This window comes from Cinclus cinclus, chromosome 2 (assembly GCF_963662255.1).
Source record: "Cinclus cinclus chromosome 2, bCinCin1.1, whole genome shotgun sequence".
Lineage (NCBI taxonomy): Eukaryota > Metazoa > Chordata > Aves > Passeriformes > Cinclidae > Cinclus > Cinclus cinclus.
In genome coordinates, this window is record NC_085047.1 from 21,790,444 (window position 1) to 21,814,482 (window position 24,039).

At 39.8% G+C, this 24,039-nt stretch overlaps 1 protein-coding gene across 1 annotated transcript in view; it reads right to left on the bottom strand.

Annotated features, from left to right (window-relative positions):
- Positions 1-4,844: 4,844 nt before the first annotated feature.
- The window catches only part of F5 (coagulation factor V), a 36,035-nt gene continuing 16,840 nt past the window's right edge, over positions 4,845-24,039 (bottom strand). Inside the window, exons 11-25 of the mRNA XM_062514871.1 lie at positions 23,766-23,916; positions 22,894-23,106; positions 18,737-20,666; positions 16,540-16,705; positions 15,175-15,411; positions 14,491-14,701; positions 13,515-13,694; positions 12,348-12,464; positions 11,818-11,889; positions 10,604-10,695; positions 9,217-9,372; positions 8,252-8,396; positions 7,953-8,101; positions 7,026-7,208; positions 4,845-6,252 (exon numbers count right to left, since the gene is read on the bottom strand). Of these exons, the coding sequence (XP_062370855.1) occupies positions 6,064-6,252; positions 7,026-7,208; positions 7,953-8,101; positions 8,252-8,396; positions 9,217-9,372; positions 10,604-10,695; positions 11,818-11,889; positions 12,348-12,464; positions 13,515-13,694; positions 14,491-14,701; positions 15,175-15,411; positions 16,540-16,705; positions 18,737-20,666; positions 22,894-23,106; positions 23,766-23,916 (4,191 nt within the window). The 3' untranslated portion in view covers positions 4,845-6,063. The remainder of the gene's footprint in view (positions 6,253-7,025; positions 7,209-7,952; positions 8,102-8,251; positions 8,397-9,216; positions 9,373-10,603; positions 10,696-11,817; positions 11,890-12,347; positions 12,465-13,514; positions 13,695-14,490; positions 14,702-15,174; positions 15,412-16,539; positions 16,706-18,736; positions 20,667-22,893; positions 23,107-23,765; positions 23,917-24,039) is intronic.

The window sequence follows — 24,039 nt, forward strand, 5'->3', positions numbered from 1 at the left end:
AGAACTCACCTTGTTTTATTTTCATGGAATATTTTCAGCCTTTGGGAACAAGATAGAATTTTATTCCCTGATATTTTACTTCTATCTTTTCTTTGTTAGCCTTCCTCCAAATTTTCCATCTCCCCACTCTACTAGAAAAAGTAGGGAAAGGTTAAACATGATTGGTAGTAAAAACCTCAACACTTCCAATATTTTTTTCTAAGATGGAAGACATAAGCTGTGAAAAGTGGGGTTTCTTACACTTTCCTTAGTCTTACCTACTTCCTTCTTCTCTCAACTTCTGGCCTGCAGTGTATTGTGGAGGAATTAATAAAATATATGTGCATGAAAACTTCTCCTAAAGTCTTGCCAAGTCATTTAGAGAAAATCTTCTGTAAATTAAAAACTTTAAAAATTGCACTCTTGTGAAGTTGCTGTTCAGAATGCTTCCTCAGCATGTGAGATCACTAAGATGGTACAAATATTTCAGAAACTATCCAGAAGGAGAGAATGAGAATTGTCTTTTGAGACAGAATTGTCTTTTGCTGAGTACAGAAATGTGACAAACAGCAGCAACCATTTTCTTTTATTATTTTGACCATTGCAACTAATCTGGGGAAGTAGACTCCTTTAACTAGTATCTATGTTGGAATGAAACAGCATTAGTGAGAACAAAACAAAAATGCAAATTATTTCTGAAATGCAAGATTAGTTTAGATCAAAGCCTATAGATTATAGCTATATATTAGAACAGTAGACTGGATATAACTTTGAAGGCCTGTGTCTTCCACTTCCAACCTCCAGTTGATCCTTTGATAATCTTGGGGCTTTCAACAGGAAACTCATAAATATTATGCAGTCATAAAGGGTCAATTTAAAACCCCTGTGTATGGGGGGAAAACACAGCATTGTAGTTCACTGGAACACAGCTGATACAGAAGCCAGTCTAAAATCCAAGCTTCTGAAGCATAAGGACAAATAGCCATCTCACCAAAATATAGAAGTCATTAGGAGACAGGTTGCTATCAAAAGTCTCTGGCAGAAAATTTCCCTTCTGCTCTGCTCACCACACCTGGCTCTGCATTGCATCCAATGCAGACTGAAGCAGAGAGCTGTTAGAGATGAGGCATTCTGGGCTGAATTTGAGGAATTACTTGCCACAGGATGTCAGAATAACTCCTAGGCTAAGATGGGTCATGTTGTACAGCACTATACATTTCCATTATGGGTATAACTGTTTAAAATATTTTGCAGTCAGCTACATGAGGAAAAAATGGAAAAGCCACTTAAGTCTGCTACAGACAGTGGAAAAATGTTCATGGAAGGTGCTAGAAGAAAGTACAATAGTGGTACAAAGAAAAAACAGCACTTAGAAGAAACATACTCTGTACTTTTATTAAACGAGGAATGAAACAGTCTGAATTACTTAGTGCTTTGTGTATGTAGGTCACAGTGGGCTTAACACAGTATTGCTTCCACTAGGAATGGTGTTACAGATGTGCCCAGGAACTCTGAGAATGATCCCACGGCCTGTTTTGGAGAGTGCTGTACAAACATTCAAGAAGATGGAGTCCCTACCTGGAGGAGATTGTAATTAAAACATGATTAAAGCACTGGGTGTAACAAACAAATGGACAACAGGGCACAGTAATGATAGGAAAGTATAGGTGGATAAACTGTTTATGATGCAGAGCTAGCATGAATAAACACAGCAAGAAGAGGAATGTTTTAATCTGATTAAGAGGTGTAACTGACTCATACAAAACAGCAGTTGGTCCATACAGGACAGTGTTGCATCTCATTTCTGTGGTGCTTCATAGTAACATTGATAAACAGTCTTCCCTAGCACATATGTGGGCATGGGCAGGAGTCTTTATCTTCCTCTTTCAGGTATGTGCCAAAAAAATCTTCTCCTGTCATGAAAGACACCTCATGAGCGTAAGTGGTTGTGAAGCTGCAAACCATCCTTTTGTTCCTTAGCACCATCCTAAAATTCTTATCAACACATCAGTGTTCATGACCACTCCAGGGAGTGCTGGAGGATGCTCAAAAGACTGGTTATTTGTTAGAAGTCCTGACCACATTCCCATTTGATGCTTTTTCTGCAGAGTTCTGGCATTTCACTCAGGCATACTCTTGCCATGCACCCTCACAGACTTCTCTAATACAAGAAGAGCTGCAAAACGCAGATTCACCTTTGCATCTGTGCTGATGCAGAAACAGGATCTGCATTGGCTCTAAGATATGGGTAATATGCAGCTTTATGTCTCCACCATGATTTGCTATGTCAGTGGTGTGGAGGGAACCATCCAGTTTGCAGACTCCTGGGAACTTCAGTGAAGGTTAGTTGGCCCAGGTTCAGTGCAGGTATCCCTGCAGTGCAGGTGTTAGATTCAGAACCACCATCAGAAAAACTGGTAAAAATTGAGGTTACATCTCTAAAACAGAGCAGAGGTGTCTGTACCCATCCACATGAGACTGTCTGCATGAACTTCAGACTGTGCAGGGCACTCTGTACAAACCTGTCTGTATACTGGACTACTGCATTAGTCTCTGAAGCAACTACTGTGGTGCTTCTGTCAGCATCTATTTCAGAGTTGCTCAACTCTCTTTACACATCTAACTCCATTCCAATCCAAGTGCAGACACAACCAGTTTCAGTGTCCGTGTGAAGGAGCCACCATCTCTGGAAAGAAAATGGAAACACTTGGTTGTACCTAGTAAAGGTGCTTGTCAGTAAAGCATAAGGCTTCATGCACATCCATCCATGTGCTATTGTCAGCTGCAGATGGTCACCTTTGGACACCTGTAGCCTCTTGGAAGCTGGAATGAACATTAGAGGGCAGCAACTCCATTGTGATGCTCTTTGAGGCTAAAAGCAGTTAACTTTGGACCTTTGGCTCAAAAGGCCAGTGTGAAGGCATCCATCCAGATTTGTGAAGAAACTACTTGCTCTATTACTCTGAACTCTGGCACCACATTTCTCCCTCAGCCCAAAAGAGCTTATGTTTTCTAACCTTCATGCTGTCACATGCATCTTTAGTCTCTGAGAAAACTGCAGGAATTCCTGCCCTGATTGTGTTTTGGTTATATTATTTTGCAAATAATCTCAACATACACAGAATTTCATTCCGAAGTGCATAAAAGGCTGTGCAGGACTGAGTGCTTCAACTACAGATTTTCAAAAGCCTTGGCGAATTCAATCTAAGATGGCTACTTAATAAAATTAGAATACTTTGTGTATGTGGTCCAGCTAGGATAGAGTTAATTTTCTTCACAGCACCCTGTATAATGCTGTGCTTTATTTTTTTTTTTTTGCTAAACTAGCACTGATAACACATGTTGTTTTAGCTGTACTGGCAGTGTTTGCTCAGTGCCAAGGCCTTTTTCCCAACTGGCCTACCAGTGAGGGGGCTGGGGCTGCACAAGGGACTGGGAGAGGACACAGCTGAGTCAGGGAATGTAATATCCCAGACCTTGTGACATTGTGCTCAGCAAGAAATGCAGGGGGAAAGAAGTACGAAGGGGGAACATTCAGAATTAGGGTCTTTGCCTTCCCAAGTAACTGTCACGTGTGTCAAGGCCCTGCTTGCCTGGAAGCAGCTGAACATGTGCCTGTTGATGAGAAGTGGCAAATGAATTCCTTATTTTGCTTTTCTTGCATGTGCAGCTTTGATTTGTTTATTAAACTGCTTTTATATCAACCCACAAGTTTCCTTTCTTTTGCTCTTCCAAGCCTCATCCCCCAGCCTGCCAGGGGAAAGCCATCAGGTGACTGAGTGAGGACTAAACTGCCAGCTGGGGCCAACCTACTGCAGTCCTTTTTGGTGTGCAATATGGGGCAAGAGAATTTTGAGATAACACCCCTGATCAGAGTGCGCTAGGTAGAAATTATAGCTGTTACTGGCAGGGGTTCGTGCTTCTTGCCTTACTGTACATTAGAGTCTGGCACATTAGTGACTGGTTTGAACTTCCACTGTTTAGTGTAGCACTCTGCTGTGCAAGGGAATATTTTGTTACCAGCAATGGCCACACGTCTGGGCTGGCACAGGGACCAGACATCCCTGCTCTACTGGGCAGGCTGAAACACCCCGGAAATGCGGTTAATTCCCATCATAGTGGCTCATAGGGTGCTGCAGCTTAGATTTGTGACTAGGACAGTGTTAACAACACAAGGTTGTTTTAGGTGACACTTAACAGTGTTCACATAGTGTCAAGGCCTTTGTTTACCTGTCTGGCCTGTCACTGAGTAGGCTGGGCACAGACAAGGGGCTGGGGAAGAAATGCAGGCAGGACAGCTGACCCCAGCTAATCAAAGTACTGTTCATTAGTACGCAGAAGCAGAATATTCAACTTGTAAAACTGATGCAGATGTACTGAGTCATGCTCCAGCAATCAGTATTGCATTTACATAACTTTACATACTTACACGTGTGTGTACATATATATATTTATATAAAGAGCTAATTACTTATTTAGAACATTAAAGATAAATGCCTATTAAAAATAAATTATTTCAGTTATCACATAAAAACCTGGCTCTGCTGAAGTTTGAAAGCATTTATTGACTATTTTCCAGGGTAAAACCTCACTCCAAGGTCTACGTTTCTTTCTCTTTTTATCAGTGAATATTCTAATATTAATTCTAATTAGCCCTGAAAATTTTATTTTCCTGTTGCAGAATTTCACTGTTACCAAAGCTACTACTGTAGAGGAAAATTTACAAAATAAAAAGTTGATGCCTTTCATGCTACAATATCAGCTTTATTTTCCAGTGGAAAATTACAAGAGTTTGTGACATAGTAAAAAAAAAAAAATAATACATTTGTTTAGTTTTTACACATTTTTTCACTCCTGTTCTATACCTTCTCTTTAAAATGCATGTTCTGTAAGAGAAAGAAATTAAAAACTACTGAAATAAAACTGGCTAACACCATCCAAGCAAAGACAAACTACTTTAAAAATCCAGCCTGCTGAATGGTACCTAGTGTGATAAGTGAAGCTGCATATAAACAACTTACAGGATAGAAGCCCAGAACACTACTGAAAGCTTAGCTAAAATTCTTCTGGAATAATGAGATCATGACTGTGTATCTATTTTCAGATGTACTTATCCTGGGAAAATCCATGTAAAATCTATGCACAAGAGTATTTCCATTAGTGAGAACATTGTTAAATTGTAAGATACAGATGTTTCTGTTACTCAGTTTCCTCTAATCCTCTTCTGCCACCCCCAGGCTGTACTGTCACTACACAGCTGCTGTTCTCAAAGCTTTCCTCATCAAGGGAGCTCCCTGTCCTAACAGTCTAAAAGTGTATATGGCACTCAGCATCAGGAGTTCTGAATTCCCATTTTGGTTCTCCCATTGCTGTTCCATGATCTGACAGGTTAAGTCACTTCCTTTCTAATTTCTGGGATGGAAAGGCACTGCTGACCCCCTTTTCCCTTAATTATGTAAAATCCACATCATTCAGGTGTTCTGGGTATGCAAGAACCAAACCAAAAATGCCAACACACATTCTCTGAGAAGGGGTTGCACATATCTCAATGTTGAGACATGTCCTGCCTCTACCACAGTGTAGGTGAAAGACATGTGGAGGAGAGGCCACCCCTACAATCATTTCCCACCAAGGCACTGCTGGAATGCTGCACCACAGCTCCAGATCAGCACTGGTTTCCCCTCTCAGCCTTATGTATGGAGAACATCCACCTACTATAGCTTTCTATTCCTCATCTTGCTGCAAAAGCATTAAAAAATGGAGATAATCAGGGCTCAGGATCAAGGCCACAGTCTGCAATCCTAGGGATTTAGGACTTAAAATTAAGTAAAAAGTAAGCTAGAATACTGGTTATAATGAAGAAGTGATAATACTAACCAAAAGGGACTACTGTTTCTTCCTAGAGCTCCAAAGCTGTTTTCTAAAGTGTGTATTTGTAGATATATTCACAGCCAGAGAAATCTCTCAACCCTGCTGGTAAAACATTATGTTTCTCTGATGAAGCACACATCCAAACTACTAAGCAAAAACTGTTTTTAGGGTTTCCTAACAAACATGTTGTTCTGCATGATGACTGCTGGCAGGTTAAAAGCTCCCAGACTCATCAGTCTTTTTCACAGCCAGACCCACACCAAATTCACAGCCATAGAGTTCTACCCGAAGGGCAATCCCACGGTACCATGTTTTTGGAACAATGCGGATAAACCTGGACAGGATAGGTGGGTTAAAAAAATTCTTGACGTGCCCATTGCTGTTTGCATTACCCAAGAAAACCTGCAAATACACAAACACAATTAGTTAAAAGGTGGCACTTGAAAAAAAACATGCATTTTCTCTTTACAACAGTTCCAAACTGTTGCATTAGTCACACCCAGAGTAGATGGGTCATCTCTGGTTCTAAACAAGACCACAACAAGTTTCTTCCTAATGTACTGGGTTAAAAGTAGTTTGGGCCAGCAATAGCTGAGTCTGAATGGATTAAGTAACCTCTGTTTCTATCCACACCAGAAAATTTGCCATTCTAATTTCGAATGGACCAAACCCTCAAACTTCCCTTGTTTTACCACTGCTAATAGTCCTTGTGGGTTAGGTTGGTGTCAGGTAATACAGGAAAAAACACAAAGTACTGTGTCTGCTCTGTGGGTACCTGAAGTTCCCCAGCTCTGCTATAGCAATACTGCTCACTAACATTAATTTCACTTAAAAAATCAGGGCAGAAATAAAAAAATCTAAAAGAGGCCCTGGGGAATCCACTGTTCACTCAAATTAAATGTCCTTGTGCATTCAAACTAAATGTCCTCCTTTAAAAACAGTGTCAGATCTTTTTGTCACAATGTTGGCTGCATGCTCTGGAGATACAGCATTTGCTCATTTTATTAATTATGATCACTAAGATCAGATGACGTTATCTGCAGTAACCCCAGCTCCCTAGCACTTTACAGCCCAGTGAGAATATCAGTTTGGCTGGGCATTCTGCCTTTGAGCCTTGACTGTGTCCAGCACCTAAAACCAAGCAACAATTCAATTGCTTGGGCTGACAGTGATACCTTTGGCACTGAGCTTGAACCCTCTGTGTAGGATTTCCACTTGGAGCCTTCATTGCTGTACAGAAGAACATAGGTTTTCACAAAATTTTCAGCTGACATGGACGTGACCCCCTGTGTAGCAATAGCAGTGATCTTCTTAACTGTGAGGAGATCAATTTGCAGCCACTGTTGGTTGTTGTTCAACTACAGTTGATATAAAAGTTTGTGTATTAGCAAATGTGTCTATGCCTGTATTCGCTTAAGTAAAAAATCTTGTTTACAGGTAGTTAAAACTATCAAAATTCATGAAAACTGCACCAAAGAAGTCCAGAAGAGTAAAGCTGAAGCAAGTCACAAGCATTTTTAGTGACCTATATAATTAACTTCATCACTGCAAGTAGTGTATTTTGAGTTTTAAGATTTACATTTTAATTTCCAATACATAATGAAATATAACAGATTTACCTCCAGTATTAAAACATAACACTAATGCCAAATGCTTATACAAGAGAGCAGCTTTCAGCAAATCTCAAGGTGCTTTGTGAAGAAGTGCAGCTTCATTTCAAACATGCAGAAGCTCACATGCCTTGTTGAAGGTCACCCACCTCCAGATCCATTGGGCTGCACTGTCTATAAGCCAACCCAGAATGGGTTTCTTTAACCTCTTTGAGACAAATATTCAAGTTGCACTCATCTCTTGAAATGAAACAGAACTTCCCACAGGGAAGTTCTGCAAACTGTGGCCCAGAGGAGACCAACCAGCTCTCAAAGTATGTGACTGCAACTGCCAGAAGCTCAACAAGTTTTCTGCTGAAGAGTTGAGTGGTGCTCTTCCCAAAGGATGGTTATGAAGTGACCCTATCACACTCAGCACTGGACAGAGCATGCAGGAAGCATGAATTTATTAACCAGCTGTCCCTGCTACATTCCATGCTTTTGTTTTGTTACCTTGGCTCGCCAGGCATTCATCTTTCCATTCTGATTGAGACGGGCAAGTGAAGCATCCCATGTGTTAAACCAGGAAGTCTTAGTAGATGAGGCTGTTATCTGGGTATTCTTGATCTCGCCACTTTCCATTCCAAGTGGTAAAGAGCAACCTGTTGAAAGAAGCACTCTGTTTTCTCCAGTACACCCAAGCAGCCACAGTGAAAGCAACAATGGAGAAGACCCATAGTTTTAGCTTCATTTAAAGTATTAGATAAAAAAAAATGTCACAATGGAACCACCAGCACTTGACCAATTCTTACCATCTACTTCACAGCCCAGAAGCTCCATGCGAAGAGTAGGCCTGTTGTAGGCCTCAGTGGGATAGAGTCTGATGTACCTAGCAATAATAGGGGGATCAATGATGTTCTCTTTTATGTCATAGGCATTGGAATTACCTTCGAAAATCTGTTTAAAGAAAAAAAAAGAAAAAACCACAAATACTTTATTTAATGCAAACACAAGCTTGGATGCTGAAAGCCTTCTCTGTTACAAATGTAGCCTTTTATACTATAGGCCCTTAGCCCCATCCACAGTGATAGCACACCCTTGCTGCAGGGCCACCTGAAATATCTCGTGGTCCCATATTAGCATATTTGGAAGTGTTTGAAGGTCAGCTTAAATAAGCAACATTTTTTTATGTAACTCTCTAAGAATACATGAGCAAAGAGGCAAAAGGAGAGGTAAAAGAACAGGCTTTCAATTTGGGAGTTGTACCACAGAAACCTCAGTGTAAATTGAAGGGAGCTGTAATAGGTAGGGCTAGAGGAGCTGGGCATATGATGAACCTCTTTCAGTGTACAACCACACTCACCACACAGGCCTTCTGCAGGCAAATCAGACAGTTCAGCATTCAACTACTGGGAAGATCAAAAGAAGGGATGAGAAGAAGAATCTAATCCCAAATGAGGTAAGCATCTGATTTTTAGTTCAGCTTCCTCCTTCCTTCAAAAAAAGCTGCTATGGGCATAGGAAATAGTAGGGAGAGATGCCTGTGAGAAAGCCAGACTCCACACAGTCAAGGTGACAAGGCCAATCCAAACCCCAGCCCAGTTAGCTCCTCACCATACAATTTGTCTACTAGTCTAAATTTCATTAGTTTGGTAAATGTCCTTTGGGGCTTCAAGCTGTACCTATTAAGGCTCTAAAGGCCATAATTTTTTTCCACTCTCTTAACATTAAACAAGACTCACTCTAGGTTGTTGCAACCCCCATGGCACAGACAGACCTTTCCTGTTGGCGAGTTGTCTCCTTTGAAGGTGTTCCATGTCCGTTTGTCTTTGCTGTAAACAAGAAAATACTTCTGGATGTACAAGGACTTAAACACCTGCTTGGCTCCCTGTGTTTGTATCCCAGTGAGCAAAACTTGTCTTCGAAAGTCCACCTACAAACAGCAAAGAGTGTTTATAAAGTCAATAACTCACAGCAAAACCCATCTAATTCTTTGGCATTTATACAGCAGCTTTGAGCCCTGCATTTTAACATGCACAACACTAACATTCTCTAAAGGAATAATAGATACTAGAGTCCAAATTAATGTTCTCTTATTTCATTCAAGTATTTGCATGTGCATTTAATTTCACAGGCCATTTTACAGAGTTCAGCACTTCAGGCACTTCAAAAGTTCCTGTGTGTTTGTGGTAGGCACAACTCCCTCCACACCATTTTACAGATAGGTCAAAGGAGCACAGAGAAATTAAAGGCTCACACTTTTAGAAGCCACCTCTAATTTTGGATACCTAGGCTGCAGAAAGGCATATGACATTCTGAAGAGCTGAAAAGCCACCATTCCAGCTGATATCACATCTAAGCACTTAGCAAAAACAAGTCTGGAAGGTGTGCCTAGGAGCAGTGAAACTCATTCTTTGGGACATGCCCTCCACACCTCTGTATGCTTCCCTGCAGCAACCTCAACTTTTCACTACCACAGCCCCCTGTTAAATTATTTCTCTTCCCAATGGTATTTCCAGTTCCACATCAGATCTCCCAACCCTCTCCCCCTACTTCACTTTCACTAACTTGCTAGGATGTCAAATGCTAGCAAGCCAAACATCAAAACACCTGCTGAACTTGAGTCTTTCTTGTCTTCCAACCAATTTTAATGAGATTTAAAAGAAATCAAATATTCTCCCCAAATTTGGTTGAAACTAGCTATGTAGCACAAAAGTCACTGTGACGGAAATAAAACAGAGAAGTGAGGTGACTGAATGATATAGTGCTTTAAGTCATCATTATAAGCTTAGCTTCCCTGTGAAGACAACTGAGCTTTGTCAAGAGGGACAGGAGCATACAAACCAAGCGAAAAACGATCTGAAGCAAGGATTGAGGATATTACATTTCAAATGATTACTCAACAAACACATACATACAAATATGTACTGTTAGGCAGACAAAGGAAAACTACATTTGCCTAAAAAAATCTAAATTGTGAAGGCCACTGTCCAGTCAATGACCCTCAACAGCAGCAGAGATTGGGTTACCCTAGGGAAGAAACAATGGCATCACCAATCTTGCCACATCTTTTCAGTTTCCCCCTGCAGTGTTCTCAGTGACAAGAGCAGCTTGACCTTCTAAAATAAGCTATAGGAAAATAACTTAATGGTGTTGTACCTTACCTGGATCCAAGGGAGTTCTTCCTCCACTGTAGTACTCCAAGCATTATATGTTCCATAATTATTTAATCGGGCTAACTTAGGTTCCCAATAGTCTACAGAGAAAATATAAATAAAGCAAGAATTCTAAGAGGCATTGAAAAGACATAAACTGGGGCTGTAATTAGCTTTGAGTGCTCCATTTCCCACCCCCAACCCAAAGGATACAATAAAAAAAACAAAAAAAAAACAAGTACAAACAAGAGACTCTAAAACTATAATCAAGGAAATTATGGGCATGGTCAGCAACTGAAAGTCATCTGTACCCTGAAAAAGTTTAGAGTTCACAAAACAACAAAAACAACAGTATTTCATGTCTGCTAACTTGGAACAGAGCCTAGAGTTTGCTGAACAAGTTTTGTCCCCCAGCAGGATCAGACAAAATGTACTCTACATTCACGGAAGAGAGCTCCCCTCTGCATGACAAGTCTTCCAAGTTAAAAACTGGTATAGACTATATATTACAAAACAGCTTTCAAGCCTCTATAACACTCTATGAGGAAATGAAGAAGGAAAATCAAATCCACAGAAAATTAAGTTTTACAAAGTAATTAATTTATTTTTTATTAAGAAAATAAGTTTTACAAAGTAATTAATTTATTTTTATTTCAAGGGAAAGGATGGACATTCCTGCATGTGTGTGTAACCTATACACCTTGATTTGACACTATGTAAAATTCGAAGAAAATTCTCTATGTAATGATCCCACTTTTCTACCACAGAGAAAAGTGACAAATTAACTTGACTCTGCAATTGCTCTGCATGCCAGGGTTCCCAAGTCTTTCATAACAGATATATTTTGTCCTTTCACATCTCATACCATCATCACATGCAAATCCCAAAAGCTTTTTGAGTGCTTGGTCTTCATTTTCAAGCAGGGAATCCAAGGACAAAAAGAAAGCTGGATTTCTTCCTGATCATCCAGCAGGCCACAGATAGAGCACTCCCTGACTCCCAAGCTCGTCATACTGATAGCAGACCTGTGACACTTAAGATACAATGACAATGGCTGCCCTAACAGTCTCTGCTTGCAGCACTGGAGAGACTTTTAGTCTGACAGCTGATTCACTGTTGAACTGATCTTGAAAGACATCGGAGATGCCAAAAGAAGACAGAACTGCAACACTTTGCTTGGGGTGTTCAGGAGCATGCATGAAACTTTTCAAGGATAAACTCACCTATGTGATGTGAAGCATCAATCTGTGAATCGAGAATAACTCCACTTGCCAGGCCCATTGGAATCCTGCACTCTGAAGGGGGCATAGTAAATTTGTTGTTAAAGAAAATTAGGGCTATTGCAATATATATTCTCATGAAATCTAAAACAACATCACTCAGAAAAAATTCCTAATAATTCTATAAGAGCACTCTCTTCCCAGAGAAATCTAAATGATTCTCTGCAATTTCTCTCAACAGATTAACCCACTGTTCACTGTAGGGAAGCCTCAAATTCAAAGCTAGCATGCTAAAGGAATAAAGGTAGTGTGCTAAATAATTCAAAGCTAGCATTGCTGGAAGCTAATTTTTTTTCTTCCACAACAAATTTATAGTAACCACTCTACCATGTCCTTCCAAATAATTTCCTATGTCAGTTTTGTTTTTTTTTTTTTTTCAGAACAATCTCCCAAATTTATTTTCAGTGATCCTAAAAGGATAGAGAAGACTTCATAGCTTGACTTTCCCAGCCAAAAATCACTGTAGTTCATACCTTTCTCTATAACCAAATAGGATGTCTGCATTCCTGCTTGCTGGTATTCCCCCACTTCAGTGTCTAAAAGCCACCAGCCAGGTCTCTGTGGTTTCATTTCAATTGTTCTAAATGAGCCTTGAAAACAGGAAATTAAATGTATCAGAAACATTGTCATTACAAGGCTGATGTCAGTGAGGCTGAATTTTAAACCAAAGACCTTCTTATGACCTAATCCAGAAAACTTAAATACCCATTGCAGTGAGAACAGTGACTCCCACCATCTCAGTGACCCTTAGCAAGATAGTTCTAGCTGGAGACTGAGATTGGAATCAAGCAGCTATAACTCAACCTTTTCTGATGGTGCAAAGTGTAAAACCTTGGCTGCCTATATGTAACAACAGATATCTGCTCGTTAACTCAAGTGCTGAACAGTGTCGTGAACTGTGTTTATTACATAACGCAGGGATGTTAATACTGTGGTGCTGTTTATGATTTTACTCCTGCTGTGCCAGTGTGTTGTACCAGTAATGAAATGGATGTAAAGAAGCCAGAAATAGAAGTGGGAAAATTAGAAATATGGGCCCTTCCCTCACTTTCTACATGCCCCAGGAGCACCAAGGATTAAGCAGGAAGCAGATGTGGTTTCAGTTGCTTGCTGCACTTTTTAGAAAGGACAGGACATGTTCACATTGCCTTGCTTATATTCCTAGTTACTGCAGACAATTCTTCAGGTACTTCCAGCTAATTCTGGTTCCTATTTAAACAAAAATACATAGATTGCACAATGAAAAGCACTACCTTAAAAATAATGAAATAAAACAGTTAATAAATTACCCCTAATGTTCACTAAAACTCCTAATATTCTAAGCCTGTCCCACTCTTTTTATCGCCTTGTTGTCTTTTTTTTCCTTGAGCTCTTGTAGCTGGCAATACAGGCTGGTATTGCTGACAGTGATGGGGCAAAGGAATTCATCCTGTAGTCTAATGAATACTTATAGCCTATTTCTCCCTGGATAGAGAATAAGAATTCTCCTAGGCCTCACGGTTGCTCTTTCTGTTCCGTATCACTTACTCGGACATTAAAACGGCCAAACTCTCACCATATGGAGACCTTTAAACTGGTATGATGATGACAGACTGCAGAGGTCACCCACCCCTTAGAAAGTACTCTGCTCTGATACTTACCTGGGAGGAGAGTGTATGTTCCAAGCTGATGCTCTGGCTCTCCTTGTTCTATGAAAGTCTGTCCATGAAAATGAACAACATGAATGTCTTTTGGCCCACCCATATTCAGCAAGTGCCATCGGACTGTTTCACCTTCATACATCCTTAAGCCTTGCAAATTGTAGGTAATCCCATTAATGGCTGAAAAAAAAGATCATTAATCAGGAAAACTGCTCACATAATTGGTCTGAAAGTGCTATAAAGTAATTATTGAAATTAGCAAAACATTTAATGAAGTAATGAACTCACAAGAAACACTATTTTTTCCAATTTAAAGTGCAACACACTTTATGGTCTATGTACATCAATTCAGAAAATCCAGGGACCTCACCAGAAGATTTGAGCACAGCTTGCTAGCAACACATGGCAGGCAGGAGAACATAAAGATTTAAATGTAATATGGGAATATAAGTCCAAAGGAAAGGACAGCTGTCCAAAACCCTTTCTGCAGCTCCTATTTCCACAGTCACATATATACCTCTGTATCCAGAGAGAGGTATATGAAGGGTTGCTCTACAGCTGCTTCAAATTCCTCAATAGAACTTTTTGACCTGATTTGTCAAATTATTAAAATATTTTTAAATTTCTTGCAAGAAGTTGTCAGCATACTAGCTTTTTACTGCAAATAAAACTTTTTTGTTTCTTTTTTTTCTTTTAATATGGGGGGCAATAAGTATGCGAATGCAAAAGAAGTTTTCCGTTGAAAGTTTCAGTCTAATACGTAATTTCTTCATTCTAAAAGCCAATTTCCCATGATTGCTAATTTTTACATGTAAACCCATGACTATTATGGGTACAATGGATAACAATAAAAAAATTCATATAACTCAAGTATGGGATTTATGCATGTTTAAAAGGACTGTGATCTGAGATACTTCCCCTGACATCTTTCCCTCTATCCCAATAAACTGCATATTTGGCAAAATGAAATAAGTACCATAGAATTTGTGGCACTGCTGCATTTCTTGTGTTTTCTCATTACAAGGCCTTCCAGAATGTTTGTCGAAGTACCAGCTTTTCTCTTCATCGAAGACCATAAAAAGCAAGAAAAAGTCTCGGGTATATGTCCTGCTGCTGTTTGATTTGCTGAAGGCTCCTTTTTCACAGATCAGTATTGGCCCAATCAAACCAGACTGAATATCTTTCTCCTAGAAGGTAATAAACCTAAGAGGTAAAAGTGAATTTCCCAAAAGATGCAAAAAAACCCCCATAGCATTCTACAGGAATGCATCAGCTGCCAAAAATCTAAAGCAGATCCCAGAATTGCTGCTCCCCTCTATCTTTCCTCTGCTCAGTCTTCCAGAGCTGCCCAATTAAAATTCTTCCACACCTTAAGTCCTGTTTTATTAACTGAGTGCAAGAGATTAAATGTCAGGTGGGAATATCAAGTTCAAATGAAAGGACAGCTATCAAAATTCTGCAGCTTGCACTTCTACAGCCATGCATCATTCAGAGATATTCAAAACCCATCTGAACGTTGGTCCTGAAAAACTACTCCATCTGACCCTGCTTGAGTTGCAGTGGTGGACTGGATGATCTCTAGTGATGCCTTCCAACACAAATGTTTCTGTGATTTCTGTGAACCCTAGCAACACCACCACTTCTATTTTCATCCCCTTACCAGGTTTAAATCAGAGTAGTAGATCCAGGACCGACAAGCTGCTCCTGACTGCACTGGGCCTGATCGTCTGTTTGCATACCATACATATATGTAGCTGTTATTTGGCTGAACTTCATCATCTTCCTTAAACCAAGCAGTAGATTCATCATCATAAATGCTTCCCTCAGAGGACTTTTCATAAAGGACTCCATGGGCATGGAGGGAATATGGTCTGGATGCCAGATTCTTAAAATGAACCTAAAAAAACCAAAATAGATTCTGTTCAGCAAACTCAAGCCTAAACCAAGTCCCCACACACTACATTCCCATGACCTCAAACAAGGGTCAAGATCTGAATAAAGATTACAGGCTGCATTGTACATGGAAAAGCCAGCAGAGAGAGCTTCTGACATATCCATGCAGAATCTCCACCTTTGATGCAGGTAGTTAAAAAAAAATAATCAGAAAGCACGAGTCTAGCTCCCTGTCTTCCACCAAGTCAAGGTCCCCAGGATGTTTACTGTTGCCCCTCATACGTGGAGCTGCTTGGTTACTGCCAGCAGGGAAATGGGGAGTTTCTACCTCTTATGCTTTGCTGCAGTCATAATATAGCAACTCTAGACCTCTGTATGTATCATTCTTGCTGAAATCAGTGCTTACCACTTGTCCCAGAGAAACACCAGGATAGTGGGACTACATATTTACCTCTCCTTAGAGAATAATGCTCCCAAACTACAAAATCTTTTTCTTCTCTTTCTCATTATTTAAACATAGCTTGGTGTGTTCATGCTGCACATCACTCCTACTGAAATAAGCAGAAATCACTGAGATCAATTCTCCCTGAGTCCATCCCTGTGTAAGACTGGATGAAGAAGGATGAGAGAAGGGAAATTTTACAGCAGTGAGTTTCCTAATGCAAATATACCACAGTATCACCAGGTATACAGTTCCTCTTCATTCTTGTTGATCTAATAAAATTCTGTACATTTACATAGCAAAAATCCTTAGAGGAAATGATAACTTTTCTCAAAAAGTTTATATTAATCTTGAACACATACGTAATAATTTTTGAGTTTAGAAAACTCATTTTTCATTAACATCGAACCTAAATATTATTTTACAGTAGACCAATGAGCCAGTATTTAATGTTGAAAAACATAAGAAAGAAAGACAGAATTTAATTTGCTGTGGACAGGAGAGAAAAAAGATGTGCTTCAAAGAAACACATCACAGTGCTTACACGTCCGCAGTGCAATTTCTAGCTTTGAAAACTGTTTCCCCTTCATCGGCTTTTAAAAATTTGTGGTATTTTTAGATCCATTCTGCCCCACTTCAAGATCACTGTAAGAATCTTATCCTGGACACACAATCATAACATTGACATACTAGGATAACATCGTCCACTTCAGCCCGAATAACTGGTCCCAGGATGCCAAGATGTTCTGTATATTCATCTTCATCCTGAAGAGTCGAAAAGGTACTGTCTGTATAGCTCTGGAAAATCACCTTACGTCTGCTGTCATCTTTACAAGTTTTGTCATTCCTCATTGTACTGAAAGGAAAACCCCAATTAAAATCCTACACAGTGAATCAGAAATAATAGCTTTGATGAAACCAAAGAACTCATACAGCAGAAACATTTTAGAATTCTGTGATTATAAACACTCAAATGGCATAAAACTGTGTCAGGTAAGGTTTAGATTGGATATTAGGAAACATTTCTTTACCAAAAGGGTTGCCCAGGGAAGTGGTGGAGTCTTGGTCCCTGGAAATGTTTAGAAGATACACAGATGTGGTTCTGAGTGACATGATTTAGTGGTGAACCTGGCAGGGCTGGGTTAAAGGCTGGACTCAATGGTCTTATAAGTGTTTTCCAACCTTCTGTGAATCCATGAAATGAGTGTCAGATGATCCTGAAAATCATGGCTTGCAACGTTTAAGAAATTCTAGTTCTACAGTTGTATAAGAGATTCTCCAACCATTTGGTCAACTACCATGGAAAAACTCCAACAAGCCTCTCAAAACCCAGCTCTATTTTCCTTTTTTTTTTTTAGCCTTAACAATCTGGAGTTTGTCTGAGTGTAGCGAGCCTATTATCTACATCCTACTGTCTCACTGATCTTTACATCTGATAACATCTGCATTTTGCATGCCAGAGCTGGTGTGGTAAAATAAGCTTTTAGATATTAAAACTGTTCAGATCTTAAATAGAAGCACTGAAATGCTATATAATTCCCTACAAATCTTGCTTCATTATGAATTCTGCAAAACCCAGAAATTTAATGTAAGTCACATAGGAGAAAGGTTGGCTTTTAGCTTCTCAACACACTGAGACAGAATATGCCATGGCTCTGTTAAATTCACTGGAACTATGCAGCTCACACCAGCTGAGGATGAATGCTTCTAGAGAGACCTATATAGAGGTCTAAGCATAAAATAATTCTTGATTTTCTAAGTGCCCAAAGATATTGTCTTGTTTCTGCTATTTTTGCAAGTGCCCTTTATGTGGACTGAGATGAGGCAGGAGTAAACCCGGAGAATACTGAAAAAGTTTTATTTTTATTTCTATCAAATTTAATGGAAATTCATTTTGAGAAATAATCTATGTTTGGAGATTCATTTTGCATAATGAAAATTTCCTCACTCCTGTTTTGGCTGCTTTTGATAAAAATCCAAAGTTGTGAAAGTTTTGGTTCAGCTTTTTGATGAAAAGTGACAAGGAATTCTAGGCCTTGTTGGGTGAGCACTGATCCTAACTTGTATCAATTAAGAGAGTGAATTTTTAGTAAAGTGTTTCTCTCAGTGTATTCTCACATATTCTTTGCTGTGGCATAGTAGCCAACTTTCCCTGTCAAAATGTAAGAAAATCCCTCAATATTAGCATTTGTGATGTAGTCACCTTCTGATCTCTCTTAACAGTAGGAGCAACAATAATACTTTATGCTGCCTTGTTTTTACTTCTAATATAAGGCAGTCACCAGTGTGGTTAAACATCTTGCAGCCTTCACGTACTTTTCAATACTGCTGCCTTGTGAACTTGGAAGGTGATGTTATCCCATTTTCCAACAGAGAACTGAGACACCAGAACCAATTTCTGCTAGTGCTAGAAACTGATTTCATCTGCATATAAGCACATCTCATTCTAGATTCCCTCAGTTAGTCCATTAAATTCCTGGAAAGACTTTGCACAAGGAGGTCTCCGTGCTGTGTACAGGTACCAAGAACTGAAGCACAAAGTAAAACAGATAATTCAAGTATACCAAAACAAGCTACAAGATTCCAATCTCTTGACCTCTTACAGCGAGTTTTCTAAATGATATTAAAGACTGTTTCTAGTGAGGCTACAAAAGGGGGTTAAGAAAAAAAAGTTCTTAGCTGTGTTGTCCTTGATTATAGTAATCTCACTCTGACATTTCTAAGGGGTGTGAGTCTCCTGTGGAAAATTCTTATGGTTGTGCCACAGAAATGTCGGAAATCAGATGGCACATTACAGTTGCTTTTAAGTTTATCAGCATGTGAATCAACATCCTGCAAGGAGATTTCAGGATGGTGTGCCAAACGAAAGCAAATTATTTAGGCAAACCTTTTCTTATATCCTGCATAGTTCCAGCAGACCTCTTTAGCTGCGATGTAATATCTCCTCTCATTGCCTCTGCTGCGCAGGTAGTGCTCAGCAATGTCATCAGGGTTCCGCTGCCTGCTGATGTTCACCTTGGGGTCTGTCATGTAGGGGTCATCAAAGCTCACATAATGGTACTCATATTCCCCACCCAAGCTTTCATCACTGTAGGATTCTCCTATCACATATTCATAGTCTCCATCTGCTCGGGGAAGCCCGATTGTGATGGATGGCCTACACCGCTGCGGGGTGAGGGTGTCATTCAGCGACTCTCCATGCCTGGCTTTGCTCAGATCCACCCTCAGGCTGACCTCTCTGGCTGCCTTGGTGGCATCTGTGCAACATGGCACTGCTGTGTGATTGGTCCCACCTGGAAACAGCGCACGGCCAAACCCTGCCATGGAACTGCTGGGCTTTTTGGGGTTTCTACTCCTTGGGCTCAGCAAGTAGGTAATTTTTGCATCTTCCTTCTTTCTCCTTCGGATCTTGAAGATTCCAGATAAGGTATCATTGTTTCCCTCCTTTCCTTTCTGAGTTGGGTGCATGTGGCTCCCTTTCTGGTTTCCTCCCATTAGGTGTGAGAACCCTTGATAATCATTCATATCCTCCTTATTTATGGATGCTGTACCGTTTCTGCCATGATAATTTAACTTCCCACCAGCAGATTTATCTAAACTCGCCTCTAATCCCAGATTCATCTTTGCGGACACCAAATTCCATTCCTCACTAGTCATTTTAGATGAATATTTCCCAGCCCCAGGCAATGATGCTTCTAATAAGTTCTTCACTACAGCAGGGCTGGAATTAGGGCTTGTATTGTCTAACATATATTCTAATGAAAAAGCATCTCCTGGTTTATCTTTGGATATCTTGGGTTCAGAAAGGCTAGATGCATTAGACCCATCTCCTACTATGAGGTCCAAATCCAGTGTCAAGTTAACTGTGTGCATGGCATTTTCCATCTTCTTTCCCTCCTCTTCCAGATCATCATCATATTCATTTGGCAGTTGGCCAGTTCCCACCATGGTTTCACTGGATGTGTCCTCTGTATGATGCACAGGATGAGGTGCACCAGTTTTGTCAGAAAATGAGACATTTTTATTTCGGACATGATTTAGAAGGGCATTCATCTTTTGGACAGAATAAAACTTAATGGCTAGTGAGCTTCGCCTTTTCCTTTTCTTGTTAGTGGTATAACTTCCTCTTCCTGTGCTTTGCTCTTGATGTTTTTCTGGAAAAGATTTACTGTCCTTTCCACCAGCTGGAAGCTCTTCTGCAACATTCACTGGGCCTTCCCCATTGCTCAGCAAGAGTTCACCTACAGACTTGTTACTGTGAGCTGTTTCATAGTTGCTTTGGCTTCTGTTCTCAAATACCAAGTCAGCTTCTCTGTCAGGTGTTGTAGCTAAAAATAAATCCTCTTCTGCTGTGATTGATGTGTAATTTGACTGGAATGTTTCATCCTTGACTGGGGGAAGAGGAGTGATATGAGTTTCTAAGCACTTAGAATTGTTTGTTATTCCACTACTATTTATAGCTGTCAGACCCGAGCCAGCTGCCACCTCAGAACTCATGGCATCAGTGTCTTCATACTGCTCCCAGGCCAGTGCTGTAAGATTTTGTTTTTCTTCATCACCTGCTGCCTTTCTTGAGCCTCTAATGGAGTAAAAAGAAGCCAGGTAATCCTGATAGTCTGATTCTTCTGTGTCTTCCTCATTTTCTTGCAAATCTTCCTCAGCTGAGGTGGGAACAGCCTTTCTTTCAGTCTTGGTGGGAGTTAAATCCACAACATCAAATGTTTCATCTTCCTCATAGTCACATTTAGCATCCCTGAATCTCAGCCTCATGCCATAACTCATACCCGGGGTGCCCCAGGATGCCAAAAGCCAAGTACCTGCAATTGAAATAAAGGTGTTATGAGAGTGGACATTGTCAATCATGTAAGTGGCCAAGAGAAATAGTTTGGGCTGCTTCTATAGCACCTGCTATAGCAGACTGCTAATCTTTCCTTGGGATATTCATGAACTCTCATTGCAATGAAAAATACTTATTAATTGTGGACAAATAAGAGCACATACAAATACATCTAGGAGATGGAACTCTTCTCCATTGATTAAGCTGTAATTAGAATTTGAATCCAAAAATAACCCATTAAAGAGATGGATGTGAAAAAGAAATAAACAAATTAAAGGATCCTATGTTTAGATCTAGATCTGAGAGTGAGACCTCTCAAGATAAAGTTTCAATTTTATCCTGTCCTTACTGGCACATGCACTGCTACATAGGTAGAACATTCTGAGCAGAGCAAATACATTCTGAGGCAATGTTGGCAAATATCTAACAAACACAGTATTTTAAAAGCTTTGAATGAATAATGGAAGACCTTTAATACGTATAATAAGAATAAAGCAATTTGAATTTCAAATCTGACGCAAGCTATTAAGCTGCCAATCTGAGGCATTTCAGATTAATTCAAATTAATTTCAGGTTTTAATAATTCCTCCAAAACCTAGACACAACATAAATTCTTTATTGGAAACTAGGATCTTCAGACAAGAAAATAGAATCTGTTTCCCTAAACCACATCAAATCAAGTTCTTTGCTTGTTATACCTTGCTTTTGGAACCATGAAATGACAGGCAGAATTAACACCCTGAGAAAGAGGACTGTAGAGGAGACGAATCATTCTGCAGATACCTGTGAGACCCCCTTGGTATTCTCTCTGAGATAAGAAAAACTACTTAATTAGAATGACTAATGCTAGAAAAATGTAGACCTTCTCTCATCTTTTTAGAATATTATTGGTTGGAATTGATTCTTTATAATTGGTTGTCTTACACAAAAGAACACAAAGGTAATTCGCTAAGTGTTTCAATTTTGTACCTTATTGGTTTACTTTTGATCCCCCCCAAATTCTATAAAGTACATATAGTAACCCATGTATTTGGATTGCTGCCGGACCCCCTTCATGGGAGAAATAAAGCTTGTGGAAAAAGTCTGAGCTGCTCTCTCGGTCTCTTATGTTGGCTGAAGAAGGTCCCTGTAAGTTAATATGAAACCACAACAGAGCTCATGGCCCAACAAGCCAGTGCTTACAAACCTTGTAGCTGAAACCTGCCTGAGAAAAGCGGGGGCAGGGAAAAAAGTTACAGAGGATTTTTAAATTAAAAGGGTTACATACAATTCTTCCTGTATTGATCAGCCTGAAGTAACCTGCACAGCTTTCCTGGTTTCTAACAACAGCAAATTTATCAAAGAAAACAAGCCCTAGATGGAAAGAATAAATTGCATACCAAAATCAAGCAAAAATACAACTTTATTACTCGGGAGGTTTCCATAAAGTCTGATAGAGTTTTAATGATTCCCTAGTCTTGAGCAATACAAGCCACTTACACATTTTTAAGTTATAAGGTCTTGATGCTGTGCAATGCATAAAACATATATATCTTTTTTGAAAAAAGAGATATTTTAATGGGATAAGGATACTTATACCTTGAGGAATTTTAGAATGATCACTCAAAGTGCACAGACTTCAGTGACAAAGAACCTGTCCTTTTGGAAGTAATGTCTTAAATGTGGACTACATGGATTCTGATGTCCCATCTTCCAAGTCATGGTGTTAATTCTAATAAGACATGGAGATGCATCCCACATACCCCGTTCAGGCAGGCAGACTTTACTGCTGCTGAATGACCACAAGCCTAAGGTCAGTTGTAGCCATTTTACCCAGAAATATCCAGCAGAATTTGACAGTTTCAGCCCATTTTAGACTGCTCAAGATAGACAAGAATGCGGCAAACCTGGAAATCATACAATGGAGTTGATATTTGTTTCCAAGAATTGCCTTAAAATTATAATTACAAATGCCAGCATTAATTATGAAAAAAAAATTACAAGATGACCAACAAAAAGAGCCTCAGTACAGCATACAGTTATGCTAAGTTTGTGCAGCCAGCAAGACTCCATGCACATCACTTGCACTGAGGAATGATAGAACATTTTCTAGCATTGTATATATCGGAAGAGTTTTATTTCCTATTTAGCTAAGTGTAAGTCCTTATAGACTGGAGATTAAAAAATGTCTTAGAAGAGCTGTCAAAAACTACAGTTCCACCACTTACCACCATTGTCCATTTCCACTGTGACCGATTCCCCGCTCATTGGGAAAAGGCTCAATGTATCCTCATATTTCCCTTGATACAGAAAAGAGTGTCCAGCAAGGCGAACAGAGACAATCTCATCATGAGTGCCAACACTGGAAAAGTGCCACTGAACCACAGTATCTCGGCAAAATCCAAGGATTTCACTGCTGTCAGACACATAGCCGTTTATTGCTAAAAGGAAACCAAAGTAAAAGTGGTTTCAGTATTTTTATTTTAAAACTTCCCGTTTGATGTCAGTCCACTGGACTCATGTTTCCACTGGAAAGAGACTGGCACAGGGCTGAAACCATGGTAATTTCCATCTCTTAAAATATTATCTCTAAGGCAGCAGGGTGCTGCATCAAAATTTAGTTAACCCTTCTCTTTGCTTCAGGGTCCAGAGCCAGCCTAGTTACTAGTGGCAAGGTGTGGGTAGGCCTTTTCTCTCTGGCAGCTAGCAATAAAACAAGGGAAAATGGCCTCAAGTTGCACTAGGAGAGTGTCAGATTTGTTAATAGGAAAAATTTCTTCACTGAGTGTTTAACCATGGTGACAGACTCTCAAAGGAAGCAGCAGAGTCATCCTCTCCGGAAGTGTTCGAAAAACAAGTGAATACAGCACTCTGCAATATGTTTTAGCGGGTATGCTGGTATTAGGTCAGAGGTTGGACTTGATTTTGGCGGTCTTTTCCAACCTTTCTAATTCTATGATATTTCCTAGACCAGCGCAACCTGGCACAGTTAGAAGTTCACTCTCTGGAGGATTCCCTGATCACGGGGCTGAGAGCAAGCAATCACTGAGTGCTCAGGTACGTATAGCTTTCCTATCATTCATCTCAGTATCCCACTCACTATGCATTATGTTCGAGTTATAGAACTTGGGATCATCCCTTTTAACAGTGGCTGAGTTGCTGCAGTACTCCTTGATGTTATCCTCAAGGTACCAGCTCTTATTTTCATCGAATACAGCAAACACCGCCTGCTGCTCCTCATCTGCCTTTTTCTGAAAGACAATCAACACAGCAGTTACATATTATCAGCAGACATATGTATTAAGAACTCAATCCTACAATCTCTTTCTTACTATGTAAGCAACATAAGCTTCACCAGAGTCCTGGTAAGTGTG